This window comes from Octopus bimaculoides, chromosome 4 (assembly GCF_046866305.1).
Source record: "Octopus bimaculoides isolate indiv1 chromosome 4, ASM4686630v1, whole genome shotgun sequence".
NCBI classification, from domain to species: Eukaryota; Metazoa; Mollusca; class Cephalopoda; order Octopoda; family Octopodidae; genus Octopus; species Octopus bimaculoides.
The window spans coordinates 24,480,973-24,495,899 of record NC_142931.1 but is presented as its reverse complement, the minus strand read 5'-3'; the positions used below and the strand labels follow the sequence as shown (position 1 = coordinate 24,495,899).

At 37.7% G+C, this 14,927-nt stretch overlaps 1 protein-coding gene across 2 annotated transcripts in view; it reads left to right on the top strand.

Moving 5' to 3' along the window:
• The window catches only part of LOC106883037 (transcription factor CP2), a 50,171-nt gene that overhangs the window by 19,296 nt on the left and 15,948 nt on the right, over positions 1-14,927 (top strand). For both annotated transcript variants that reach the window (XM_089350512.1, XM_089350511.1), the window contains exons 4-8: positions 4,485-4,552; positions 7,990-8,095; positions 9,293-9,546; positions 10,913-10,981; positions 13,027-13,068. In XM_089350512.1, the coding sequence (XP_089206638.1) occupies positions 4,485-4,552; positions 7,990-8,095; positions 9,293-9,546; positions 10,913-10,981; positions 13,027-13,068 (539 nt within the window). The remainder of the gene's footprint in view (positions 1-4,484; positions 4,553-7,989; positions 8,096-9,292; positions 9,547-10,912; positions 10,982-13,026; positions 13,069-14,927) is intronic.

Below are 14,927 nucleotides of genomic sequence, written 5' to 3'. Positions count from 1 at the left end.
TCTTTTATGTGCCACCCGCACAAGCCAGTCCAGGGGCACTGGCAACGATCTCGCTCGAAAATCCTACAGGAGCCAGTCAGGCGGTACTGGCAACGGCCACGCTCAAAATGGTGCATCTCATGTGCCACCCGCACAAGAACCAGTCCAGGGGCACTGGCAACGATCTTACTTGGCTTGCCGGGTCTTCTCACGCACAGCCCATTTCCAAAGGTCTCGGTCCGTAGTCATCGCCTCGGTGAGGCCCAATGTACGAAGGTCTTGCCTCACCACCTCAGCCCAGGTCTTCCTGGGCCTACCTCTTCCACGGGTTCCCTCAACTGTTAGGGTGTGGCACTTTTTCACGCAGCTATCCTCCTCCATTCTCACCACATGTCCATACCAGCGCAATCGTCTCTCTTGCACGCCACAACTGATGCTTCTAATGTTCAGCTTTTCTCTCAAGATACTTACACTCTGACGGGTATTCACATTGACATTACACATCCAACGGAGCATACTGGCTTCATTCCTTGCGAGCTTACGTATGTCCTCAGCAGTTACAGCCCATGTTTCACTGCCATGTAGCATGGTTGTTCGTACGCATGCGTCATACAGTCTGCCTTTTACTCTGAGTGAGAGTCCCTTTGTCGCCAGCAGGGGTAAGAGCTCTCTAAACTTTGCCCAGGCTATTCTTATTCTAGCAGCTACACTTTCAGTGCACCCACCCCCACTACTAACTTGGTCGCCCAGATAGCGGAAGCTATCGACTACCTCTAGTTTTTCACCCTGGAATGAGATAGAAGTTGTTTCCTGTTTGTTTGCAGTCTTTATTGCACCTGAACATCTGCCACAAACAAAAACTAACTTGCTAGTTAACCTGCCTTTGATGTTGCTGCACCTCTTATGTGTCCATAGCTTGCACCGGGTACATCTTATAGAGTTACTACCTACTCCTTTTCTACATACTGAGCAGGGCCATCTACCTGAAGGGGTTTGTGTTTTATCTACCTTCCTACTTATTAGGATTTTGGTTTTAGCTAGGTTGACTCTAAGGCCCTTCAATTCTAGACCTTGCTTCCACACCTGAAACTTCTCCTCTAGTTCTGATAGTGACTCCGCAATTAGGGCAAGGTCATCAGCATAGAGGAGCTCCCAGGGGCAACCTGTCTTGAACTCCTCTGTGATTGCCTGGAGGACTATGGTAAATAATAGGGGGCTGAGGACGGAACCTTGGTGGACCCCTACCTCTACCCGGAATTCATTGCTGTACTCATTTCCAACCCTCACCTTACTGGCCGCATCTCTGTACATGGCTCGCACAGCTCTCACTAGCCATTCTTCTATCCTAAGTTTCCTCATTGACCACCAGATAAGGGATCGGGGGACCCTGTCAAAAGCTTTCTCCATGTCAACGAAAGCCAGGTACAGAGGTTTATCCTTGGCTAGGTATTTCTCTTGCAACTGTCTCACTAGAAATAAGGCATCAGTAGTGCTTTTACCTGGCACGAACCCAAACTGCATCTCATCTAAATTGATTCGCTCCCTAATTAGTTGGGCTATGACCCTCTCTGTAACTTTCATAACCTGATCTAACAGCTTGATGCCTCTGTAATTATTTGTATCTAAAGTGTCCCCTTTACCTTTGTAGCAGTTGACTATGATGCTGCTACACCAGTCATAGGGTATGACTCCTTCGTGTATCACCTGGTTCGTAATACGGGTGACTAGGCTATAGCCAACACTGCCAGATATTTTGAGCATCTCTGCAGTGATTCCTGATGGGCCGGGGGCTTTCCCGGTCTTCATACTCTTAATTGCTTTATCTACCCTGGTACTATCAACTCGGATAGCTGGTCCCTCTATTGGGTCGACATAAGGCAGGCTCTCTTTCTCCCATTCATTCTCTTTATTAAGCAATCTATCGTAGTGGCATCTCCAGACCTCTTTCTTTGCATCCTCATTTAATGCAAGCGTACCATCATCCATGCGAACACATTTCTCTCCTACAACATCACTATTCTCTCTCCTACACTGTCTTGCAACCCGAAATACCTCGAGTCTTTGGTCCTCACGGCGCAGAACATTGGCAAATCTTTCCTTATCTGCTTCCCCTCTGGCTAAATAAACCTGTCGCCTAGCCTCCCTTCTGGCACATTGGTACAATTCCCTGCTACCACCGTTCTTCCAGTCCTTCCAAGCTTGTTTCTTTTGTCTAATAGCCCTGTCTACCTCCTTGTTCCACCACCACGTTACTCTGGGTTGGGAGGGGACCTTACACCACCCACAAATCTGGTCGGTGGCTTTCAACAGGTTGTCCCGCAGAAATCTCCAATTGTCTTCCACGTTGTATGATGCTATATCCCCTTCTATTTCGTTAAATGCTTCAAGTAACTTGTCTCTAAGTCTCTGTCCGTTTGCAGGGTCTTTAAGCTTCCACACCCTTCTTCTCCAAGCCTGTCTAATTCTGGGCACCCATTTTGCCTTGATCCCAAAGTCGCTAACTACTAATCTATGTTGTGGGGTACATTCTTCGCCAGGGTAGGTTTTGGCATTTATAAGCCGCCCTCTTTCCCTATTTCTGGCGAGGATGTAGTCGATTTGGCTAGAGTGTCTGCCGGAGCGGTAGGTGACTAGGTGACTGGCAGGTTTCCTGAAGTTGGTATTGCAGACCATAAGATTGGTTGCATCACAGAACTCCAGCAGTCTGGTTCCCTCCTCGTTGCGGGAACCGAAGCCATAGCCTCCATGTATGCCATGGAAGCCCCCAGCACGACGTCCGACATGACCGTTGAAGTCTCCAGCCACAAAGAGAAGGTCCCTGTCACTCGTCGACGAGGTAGTTTGCAAGAGGGTGTCATAGAATTGGTCTTTCAGACCATCTGGTAGCCCAGGTTGAGGTGCATAGGCTGAGATGACAGTAGCTAATCTATGATGAAGCACTAGTCTGATCTTAAGTACTCTGTCACTTACTCTAACGACCTCGATTACCTTATCCACCCATTTCTCCGCTAGAAGTATTCCTATGCCCCCGACCCCGTCAGTGTTCCCTGCCCAGAAAATCTTGTACCTGTGTTCTTTGCCTGTGAGGAACCTTGCAGAACCTCCTCTCCATCTTACTTCCTGGATGCAGCACATATCTACGCATCTCCGTTCAAGCATCTCAACAATTTCACCAGATCTACCTTTCAGCGTGCCGACGTTGAGAGTGCCAATCCTAACAGTATGGGTGTTGGGGGTGTGGGCCTGTAGCCTGGGAAGAGGAAAAGCAGTGTCGTGTACCTGAAAAGAAAACTTGCAATTGGAAGAATTCATAAGCAAAACATTACCTACAACCTGCAAACATTTCTCAACCTTAATGCGCTACCCAAAGGTAGGGGAGAGGATGGCCAAGGCCACTAGATGGGTTCCGGGAGACAGCCGAGGTTGACAGGATGACAAAGGGATGAACTTCCGGTGGAGGGGGCGGGATGACAGAGGAATGAACTTCCGGTGGAGGGGGTGGGATGACAGAGGAATGAACTTCCGGTGGAGGGGGTGGGATGACAGAGGAATGAACTTCTGGTGGAGGGGTGGGATGACAGAGGAATGAACTTCCGGTGGAGGGGTGGGATGACAGAGGAATGAACTTCCGGTGGAGGGGGTGGGATGACAGAGGAATGTACTTCCGGTGGAGGGGTGGGATGACAGAGGAATGAACTTCCGGTGGAGGGGGTGGGATGACAGAGGAATGGACTTCCGGTGGAGGGGGCGGGATGACAGAGAAATGAACTTCCGGTGGAGGGGGTGGGATGGCAGAGGAATGAACTTCCGGTGGAGGGGGTGGGATGACAGAGGAATGAACTTCCGGTGGAGGGGGTGGGATGACAGAGGAATGAACTTCCGGTGGAGGGGGTGGGAGGGCGGGTTACCGCCAGCGAGTAGAGAGGGCTCTTAATTGTAGATTTTAAATATTTGAGAGACAACAATGCATGATTTAAATAATTTAACTTTTCACTAAAAGAAATATTTGTACAAGAAAAAAGGGTTTGTGCTGTAAATTTAACATCCCTGTTTTTCGTATGCCAATATGGAAAACAGTGGTGATGAAAGAAATGAAGAAAACCAAATACACATTTTTGTAATTGGGGATTGTTGATGTCGATTAGTTCCAAGTCAGCTCTGTTAAGCAGACTTGTGGGTGAAGGCATTTTGGCCATCTTTCTTCTCAGATGTATTTATTTATCTAGGGTCATATTACTCATTGTGTCCTTCCTTTATTATGATTTAAGGGAGATTTAGTTGCTATTTATAGCAGTTCAGGCAACCACATGAAGGTTTTCTCATTGGTTGGATTTGCAAATTGTTGAAATATTTGACACTGAAATAACAATTTTTTTGTAACCCCAAAAGTAGCTCAAAACTCCTAATCTCAAAATATCCTGCAACAAACAAATGTGTGAAGTAAGTCTTAGAGATTAAAAGATTTGAAAGAAATATTTTGATATTTGCTTCTTGTGTTTTTCTAGGTCAGTCATATGAAATTAAATTGAAAAAGCTTGGAGATTTATCAAATTTGAAAGGCAAATATCTCCAGGTATGTATATATAAAGTTTGATATTATTTCTTATGGAATTATACTACCTTGCCTTGTCTTCAATATTTACTCTCACAATTTGGTGTCTGATTTATAATTTTTGTAATAGCCAATTGAGTGAAGTATTGAAATAACAGCTCTCAGGTTGAGAACTCATATTTCACTACAAAAATATATTTGTTTAACCCTGCTCCCCAAGCAGATTTATGATTGAAGGTATTTTAACTGAACATCCCATCTGTTTTTAGGTATTATCTTATATATCCTTTCCTATTTAAGATGCTGTGGTGTGATTTAAAGAAGATTTAGTTGTTACTTCTCGGGAAGATTTATCTGTTATCAGTTTCATATTAAAAAAATAATACCTCTTTCAGATTGAGACATTTGCATACAGGAATATATATCAAGAAACAATGATACTAGGTGTCAATTTTTATTCATTAGTCATGATAAAAACCATGGAAATCTAGTAAGAAGCGCCACAGCCCCCCAGCCCCACACAACCGGGCAATTTAAATGCACTTGCTGATTATGTAATACCTGTACCTACATTAACAATACTACTACCCTCACTGGGCCTTAGAAACAATATCATATTACGCATCTACTCTTGCATATCATATGCAAACTTTGCAGTGTTCTTGATATTGGGGAAATAGGCCAATGCTTTGCTAACCGCATTTGGGAGTGTATTTGAAGCACATTATTATATACGGCCAACCAGTTGTACTTACTTCGACACTATATAGCCCATTCCATCACTCACTTATTAGTATGCAACATTGTCACACACCATATATCCACATTACCAAAGAAATGGTGAGAACATTTCATATTTGAACTTGACACCATATTACCAACAGGTTTAAATGAACATTTATTTTCCCTTCTACTCTTTCACTTCTTAGTTCATTAAACCTTTTCCTATCCTTCAACTCCTCTCCCTCCTCATCATTTTCCCTTCATCTCACTCTCTACATAGCCTGCTTCTCCTCATTCCATTACTTTTTCCTTTTTTATATTGATTCTCCTACCACTTCTTGTTCATGTATGAAACTCGCATAATCCTGCATTACTTCTCAGTTGCAGCCCGTCTTTTTTACTCAGAGGATGTAAAACTCTGCTGGCTATTATTAACTTCTCTCCTTTCAAATTTTCCCAGAAAATGGACACTGTCCAAAACATTGGATTTCCCACTCCTCATGGCAAGTTCATTGTACTCTTTTTATTTATTATATATATATATATGATATGTTGTTGGCACTCCGTCGCTTACGACGTCGAGGGTTCCAGTTGATCTGATCAACGGAACAGCCTGCTCGTGAAATTAATGTACAAGTGGCTGAGCACACCACAGAAACGTGTACCCTTAACGTAGTTCTCAGGGATATTCAGCGTGACACAGTGTGACAGTCTGACCCTTTGAATTACAGGCACAACAGAAACAGGAAGTAAGAGTGAGAGAAAGTTGTGGTGGAAGAGTACAGCAGGGTTCGCCACCATCCCCTGCCGGAGCCTCGTGGAGCTTTAGGTGTTTTCGCTCAATAAACATTCACAACGCCAGGTCTGGGAATCGAAACCGCAATCCTATGACCGCGAGTCCACTGCCCTAACTACTGGGCCATTGCGCCTCCACTTATATATATATATATATATATATATATATATATATATATATATATATATATATATATATATATATATATATATATATATATATATATATATATATATATATATATATATATATATATATATATGAATTGGTTGAGTTATTAAAACATTGGGTAAAACATCTCCTGATGTTTGTTCCATTTCTATATGCTCTGAATTCAAATGTTGCCAGGGTCAACTTGTCTTTTGTTATTTTAAGCTTGATAAAAAAAAGGTACTCCTGGAGCCATGGAACTGTAAGAAAACAATATGACTTGCAGTATTTGTTCCAACTCTTTGCATTCTGAGTTCAAATCTTGCGATGACCTTCTTGAGTGGGAGATGGAATCTGTCACTTACTCTAACACCTCCTTCTTTCACATTGGGTAGCTTTAGCAAACCCACTTACTGTTGCAAACATTTGGACTATATCTCTAGTCTGAAAATAACTTCTCTCTCTTTCCCCAGTTGTGGAGGCCATGTAGATGGTCCTGGGCATTGCCTTTCCTCTTGACTAAAAGATATACACACACACACATTATAGTAGACAACAAACTGGAATTGAAATCTGTTTTCACTTACTTTGACCAGAGAGTCCCCTGCCCTTCAGGTTTCAGTTATGTTGTAGTTATTAATCCAGACTTAATCCAGAGGATAGATCAGTACCCATGATCTTTGTAGAGTTTCCAAGACTTTTAGGATTGATATTACAGATGTTCAGTTTTTCATGTAAGGTTAGCACCTGCATGAAAATCATGTTCCAGTGGTAGGAGGAGGAGGAGATTCACAGGGTTGACTGTTAGGGAAACAAAAATTAAAGCAGTGGTTAAGGTTTTATGCACTATTGAATGCTGTGCTCTCATGTTGATTATACTTTAGATATGTATGGACATGTTTGTGTCATATTTATTCTTAAATCATTAAAAGCCTCTAATTTATTTATGATCTTGTGTATGTTATTTTTGTTATTTGATGTGCATTAACTGTTATCAAAACTTAAGCTATAGTTTATTTATATTTTGTTGTTGTAAACTAAACTGAGTTAATACTACTGAATCCTGTCTAATCACTTGCTTTATGAGCCAGTATTGTGTGTGAAGATACTTAGACTTTTTATTATATTTGTTGTTTAGATTTGTTGGCATTGCTTTTAGAGTTGAATAGATGTGGTTGTGTAGATAAGAAATTTGCTTCGTAACCACATGGGTCTGGGTTCAGTCCCACTGTGTGGCATCTTGGGCAAGTCTCTTCTGTTCTAGTCTTGGGCTGACCAAAGCCTTGTAAGTGGATTTGGGAGATGGAAACTGAAAGAAGCGCTTTGTGTCTGTGTTTGTCTCCCACCACTGCTTGACAACTGTTGGTGTGGTGTATTTATATCCCTGTAACTTAGCAGTTCATCAAACGAGTTTGATAGAATAAGTACCAAGCTCTTAAAAAAAAGAATCCTGGAGTTGATTCATTTGACTAAGATTCTTCAAGTCTGAAACAAATGAAATCATTTGTTTCAGCCTTTTTCTAAGCCATCTAAAATTATAATTGCTTTCTTTTTCTAAGCCATTTAAAATTATAATTGCAATTAAGGTGCTGAACTATCAATCCAAAAGTTATGATTTCAAAACTGCATCTTAGTTTTGCATTGGTTTTTTGATTTTGATTGTTTTATTTTTATCTTTTATCAAAGTCTTTGCAATAAGTTTTGTTTCATCACAAGATTAACTAAGTTGACTAAATAGTTCTTTTGTTGAAATATTTTTCCAATAATTGGATGATTTTTTTTTTGGCAGAGCGTTGTAAAAGTCTGCTTCCATGAACGTCGTTTACAGTACATGGAAAAAGAACAATTAGAATTATGGCGCTTAACCCGACCAGGTGAACGTTTATTAGATATTGGTGAGTTCATTTATTACAAATTTTGTACAAATGACTACATTGTCTCTCTCTCTCGCTTGTGTCATGCCATATTCATGCCTTTGACGAATCATGGCTTGTTCCTCCTCCATTTATTTCTATCTCTCACAACATCACACAGGTCTTTCTTGCTCTGTATGTCCAATCTCTTCTTCATCCAGTCAAACATCTTCATTCTCTGTCTTCCTCTCGCTCTCCTTCCCACCATGTAACACTCCATTCTGTCATTCTATCTGAGAAAATGACCAACAAATCTTCACTGTCTCTCTCTGATAGTATCCATCAACTGTCTCTTCACTTTCATCTTCTTCAACACTTCCATATTTGTCACATTTTGGAGGAACCATTTGCTAACACACAAAGCTGTGAAAATTCACTTGAAATTTAAATTTATTTCATGAGGTGTCAAAATTTTATTGCACAACTGACATAATGCAACACAGTGTCAGTGATCAAGTAGCAGTTGTATAAGGAAAATTTGAAACACCATGAAATAAATTTTAAGTGAACTCAAGTTTTAAGTTTCATTTAATAGCTCTTCTATGTTATTTTAACTTCAGTTTCTACATACAGTCTTAAACCAAGACTTTTGCTAGAAACATTAGTGTGCCGGGCGAAATGCTTAGCAGTATTTCGTTTGCCATTATGTTCTGAGTTCAAATTCCACCGAGGTCGACTTTGCCTTTCAAACTTTCAGGGTTAATAAATTAAGTACTAGTTACGCATTGGGGTCGATGTAATTGACTTAATCCCTTTGTCTGTCCTTGTTTGTCCTGAACGTTTAGCCCCTTGTGGGCAATAAAGAAATAAGACTTTTGCTAGACAAATACATAAAATTAACTTTTTAATTTTTATTTGTTTCTGATCTTAAAGACATGTAAGTTATTTTGCTATACTGTTATTGTCACAATTATTTGGCAAAGGACATTATTTTACTTCCTTGAGACCTATTGCTTGAAATTACAGTAGTACCTTGGTTTTTGAACAAGGTGCGAATCACCATTTTGGTTGATAGTTCAATTTTTTTATTGTAACCAACTCTAACCCCACCATGCTCCAACAGTTCATTTTCAAATATTTGAATTTGCAGAACTATATCACCCATGCCAACATTAAAAAAAAGAAATGAAAATATGGGACCATATTTTTAAAAATATCTTTTTTCTGTTTTATTTCTAGATATCCCCTTATCATATGGTTTAATAGATGTTCGCTTAGATCCTAATAAGTTAAATGCAGCTGAGTTTATTTGGGATCCTACAAAAGAAACTGGAATATATATCAGAGTTCATTGTATTAGCACAGAATTCACCCCCAAAAAGCATGGTGGTGAAAAGGGGGTTCCATTTCGAATTCAAGTGGAATCTCATACATCAGAGGATGGTGAAAGCAAATTACTTCATACTGCTTCATGTCAAGTTAAAGTGTTTAAGGTAAGAGTTAAATAATTTTCTTAATAGAAATTTTTTTTCTAACCTCGAATACAAACATAACTTATGTTGCTATTTTTGTATGGTTATGATAAGTCTTTTCATATGTAGAAGTTAGTGTTATTCAGAATATCAAGACTTGATACCAGCTAATAGGTTTGTTAGTTTATATACACAATATTGTATTTACTGACTTTATTTATCATCTTCTTCCTCATCATCACTGCATTAGCATCTACTTTTCCATGCTCGCATGGGTATGATGGAATTTGTAAATCCAAGAATTTAAAGTTCTTTAAAGTAAATGTGTAATTTATTGACACATTTGATTAAAATAGTTGTTTTATTATTATTATTATTATTATTATTACTGTAGAACAAGTAGAAAGATAAATTTTATTCAACGCATAGATACTGAACAGTATACATATAAAGGATAAAATCCTTTTCTCTTTTTTAAAAGCAGAAAATTTGTCGGCATTGAACACACATCCCTCCAATATCCAGTTGCAATGCTTTACCATTTAAGCTAAACTGCCTGACCGCCAAATTCTTCTGCAATTTAAGAAGTTATAGAATCATCCAATTACGCTAGATGTCGTATAGGTTACGCCGTATGTAAACAAATAAATTTGTTTTCGAAGCGTTGAAATGTATTGTAGAACAAGTAGAAAGATAAATTTTATTCAACGCATAGATACTCAACAGTATATATATATATAATAATTATTATTACTATTATAGAAAGTGTTGAGCTGGCAGAATCATTAGCACTCTGAGTGAAATGATTAGTGGCATTATATTCTTAATTGAAATTCTACTTAGGTCTACTTTGCTTTTTATCCTTTTGGAGTTGATAAGGTATATACCAGTTGAGTACTGGAGTTGATGTGATCAACTTACCCACTTCCCTGAAATTGCTGGCCTTGTGCTAGAATTTGAAATCATTATTATTATTATTATTATTCAGAGGTCAACTTTGCCTTTCATCCTTTTGGGGTTAATAAATTAAGTACCAGTGAAACATTGGGGTCAATGTAATCGACTAGTCCTTGCCCCCAAATTTCAGGCCTTGTGTCTTTAGTAGAGAGGATTATTATTATTATTATTATTATTATTAAGGCAGTGAGCTGGCAGAATCATTAGCATACCGGGTGAAATGCTCAGCGGTATTTCGTCTGTCGCTAACGTTCTGAGTTCAAATTCCGCTGAGGTCAACTTTGCATTTTTATCCTTTCGGGGGTCAATGAAATAAATACCAGTGGAACACTGGGGTTGACATAATCTACAAGCCCCTCCCCCAAATTTCAGGCCTTGTGCCTATAGTAGACAGGATTGTTATTATTATTGTTATTGTTGTTATCTTTAGCCCAAAGGTGCTGACAGAAAACACAAAACAGACCGAGAGAAAATGGAGAAACGATCAGAAGCAGAAAAAGTAAGATTCTTTTGTTATTTTCATTCTTAAACTTTACTAGTTTGCTTTGTATTTACCTTATTTTAATTAATAGTTACTTTAGTAGCAATATGTTTGTGATATAACATTTAAATGTGAGTGAAGTATTTGATTAGTTTTTAGTTTCTTTTAACTTTTGCAAATTTTAAATGTAGATTGTTACTAATAACAATTTTATTTTATTGTGATTCATCATCATCATCATCATCATCCTTTAATGTCCAGTTTTCCATGCTGACATGGGTTGGACAGTCATTTGTGATTCATTTGTGTAAAAAATGGTATAAAGGTTTCATGTGTATATATTAGATATAAATCATATCTTAATGAATATGTGACTGACTTTCTTATAGCCGATGGTATACTACCACCTGTAGAAAGGAATTAACGTGTGTAGATTTTAAGAAGTCTAGTATGACTTCATTAGACTAATATATTAATATGCTAATATGTTTACAGTGGCAAGGTAGTGATCTGGCAGACACGTTAGCATGTCGGGCGAAATACTTTGTGGTATTTTGTCTGTCTTTATGTTCTGAGTTCAAATACAGCTGGGGTCGACTTTGCCTTTCATCCTTTCAGTCGGTAAATTAAGTACCAGTTGCCCACTGGGGTTGATCCAATCGACTGCCACCCCCCACCCCCCCAAAAATTTCAGGCCTTGTGCCTAGAGTAGAAAAGAATATATTTACAGTGGCATTCTTTTAAGTTGTTGGCATTTGGAAGGGCATCCAACCATAGAAACCATGCCACAACAAACAACTGGAGTCTGGACAGCTTCCAGCTGGCCAGATCCATGTTAAACCGTCCACCCCATGCTAGCATGGAAAGTGGACGTTAAACAATGATGATGATGATGATGATGCTTACAATCAATAAAAAGGTAATGAACTGGCAGAATCATTAGCTCACCGGGCAAAATGCTTAGTGACATTTCACCTGAATTTGTGTTCTGAGTTCAGATTCTGCTGAGGTTGATTTTGTCTTTCATCCTTTTGAGGTCAATAAAATACATACCAGTTGAGCGCTAGGTTTGATTTAAGTGACTTATACTCTCCCCTAAATTGCTGGCCTTGTGCCAAAATTTAAGATCAATATATTACAATCATTAAAGCTTTGTTTTTGTTATTCATTAAGTACCAGTAGTTGTTGCAATGTCAAGATTTTATCACATTGTTGTTTAATCCCAGCTAAGGCCTGATTGGTTAGACTTATGATTAAAAGCATTGTAGTTATGATGATATTGTCTCTTTTAGGAATATCTAGACTGACATTATCTAACTTGTCCTTCCCTTTTTAAGTTGGTTGGCTATGATGTTTGCGTGATTTAGCTTTCTATTTCTAGGCAGTTTGGGCAACCACATAAAACTCCACATTTACTTGTGTTCCATTGTGTAATATCTTTTTTAAAATCTCTTTTTAATGTTTGTTTTCCATGCTGGTATGGGTTGGACTGACAAGATCTGGTAAACTGCAGAGCTGTGCTGAGCTTCTGTGTCAGCTTTGGCAAGTTTTCTATAACTTGATGCCCTTCATAATGTTAACCAATTTAGTGTGTACTGGGTACCACTAGCTCTAGAGACATTGCTGAGTAACTTGCAAGATGGAAGAATGGGGATAAAGGGAAAAGAAAGAAAACTCCTGCTACTAAGTGGAGAGGAGTATTTGATAGGAGGAAGTGGTCTTATGCCAGGTTTTGAAAGGTTAAAATATGATATAAGGACCAGCACAGGTGTCTTGCTATAGAGATACATGACCACTTCACATCACTAGGGGTGGATGGGAGTAGTTTGGAAGATGATGGTACTAGAGGGTACTATCTTCTACTAAGGTACCAGAGTAAACTGTCAGTACAAGGTGAGCATAAGAAGGGATCCAGATAATGGATTGGGGGTGGAGAGAAGGTGGGTAGTTGTATGTGAGTGTGAGGGGATATGGAAATCTTTATGGTTTTCTTCAATAGTATTTTCACTTAATTGGCAACTAATATATTTCAAAGTTAATTGTTTCTTTTGATTTGATTGCAGGAAAAATACCAGCCTTCCTATGAATGTACAGTACTCACAGAGGTTAGCATTAAATATTTTTTTTAACCAGTCTCTAAAAATGTCCTTTTTTATAAAATCTACTTTGAATGCAACATAATTCACCTTGACTCTATTTGGGATAAAATTAATTTTTTCTATAAATAAAGTTCTTTTCTTTTAATGTTTACTCCATAATATTTTAATTTAGCAATTATTGAATTGGGTGCATAGCTGTTTGTGTTACAAGCCAATTGTTATGTCTTTAATTAAAAAAAAAAAAAGTTTTCAAGAAAGAAAGGTACTTGGGCATCATTTCTTTATTTAATTTCCGTGCCTGTTTTTGATACCTAATAAGTATAAAATAGATGTTTTTTTTTCCTTGCATATTTGGTTCATAAAAATTCTAGAATTTGTGAAGAAATTTTACATGTAATATTCTTGCTGTCCTATCTTCTTTCTTTGTTATATATTTCAATTTATTCTGATATAATGCAAGACAACTACTTCAAAGGTGTTTAGTAATAGACTTGAAATTATTCCATTATTGGTTTGTATTTTAATACATTTTTGACAGGTTTTGTTTCTAGTGAGGCAACTTTTCTCAAGTTTTTGCCAACACTATTTTGTATTTTTCTGCTGTTGATAAAGTTTAAATTGACAGTTAATCATACAACAGAGACACAGCCCTTTTATTATTCTCATTTCAGTCCAAAATTACAATTGTAAATCCCATGAGTGGCTTGTTTTATTATCAATATATATATATATATATATATATAATGGTTTTTCTGATAATAAATTTTCTCTTCATTGGGTAATGAATGGAATTACTAGAAATTTTATAGCAATGGAAGCTAAAGGCTCCTCTGTAACATTATTAAAATATTCAATAATGACATTGGCATAAAAATATTAGTATACCAAAATGGTTATCCACTTTAGGTTTCTCATTGGAGCCATTCCATTTGCTAATATTCATCTCAGATGAAAGATGGCAAGCTGGCAGAACCATTACCATGCCAGACAAAATCCTTACTGGCATTTCATCTGGTTCTTTATGTTCATATGCTGTTGAGGTTGACTTTGCCTTTCATCCTTTTGGGGTCAATAAAAGAAATACTGGTTGAGCTCTGGGGTTAATATAAACTCCCACCCCCAGTTGTGTGCCTTCTGCCAAAATTAGAATATTCTTGGCAAAAGAATGTGCATCATAAGATACAATATAGAATACTTTATACATCTTGTGTCTATGTAATTAATTATTAATGATAGAATTCATTGAAGCCTGACTATATAATCCTTTAATGATTATCCTATATAATCCTAATGTTTTATAAAGGTTCTTAAAGCCTTTAAAAATAAGATTCTAAGAACTTTATTAACTTAGTTAACAATACATTAAACTTGTATGAATTTGTATAATGTGTAATAGATATGTTTTACATAGTTTCTGTATGGTTGTGTGTCAAACAAAATCTTTTGAGGAAACTTGACTATTTCCTTGGGGTAATCTTATTTCCTTTGAGGAAAACATTACACACACAAACACTCTTTTGTCCTTCCTGCACATACTGCTGTTTTCTTATCTTTTCTTTTTGCTTAATATTAGTAGAATTAGATGAATTTTTTTTCTTTTGGAATATGTATTTTAGCAAGTGAACAGTTTTCCATGTGACTAAAAATAGAACCAATATTGGAGCTAAGTCCACCAAGTCATACAATGAAATTATATTGTAGCTTACAATAAAATATTTTGTATATAAACTTTGTATATAAACTTTGTTTTGTGTTCATAAAATATACATTAAGAATTAATTATAATTTTAATAATTATTACTTCTAAAAACTTTGGTGCTGAGCATTAGTACTGATCTAACTAGTTTATGGTGTATTTGTTTGTG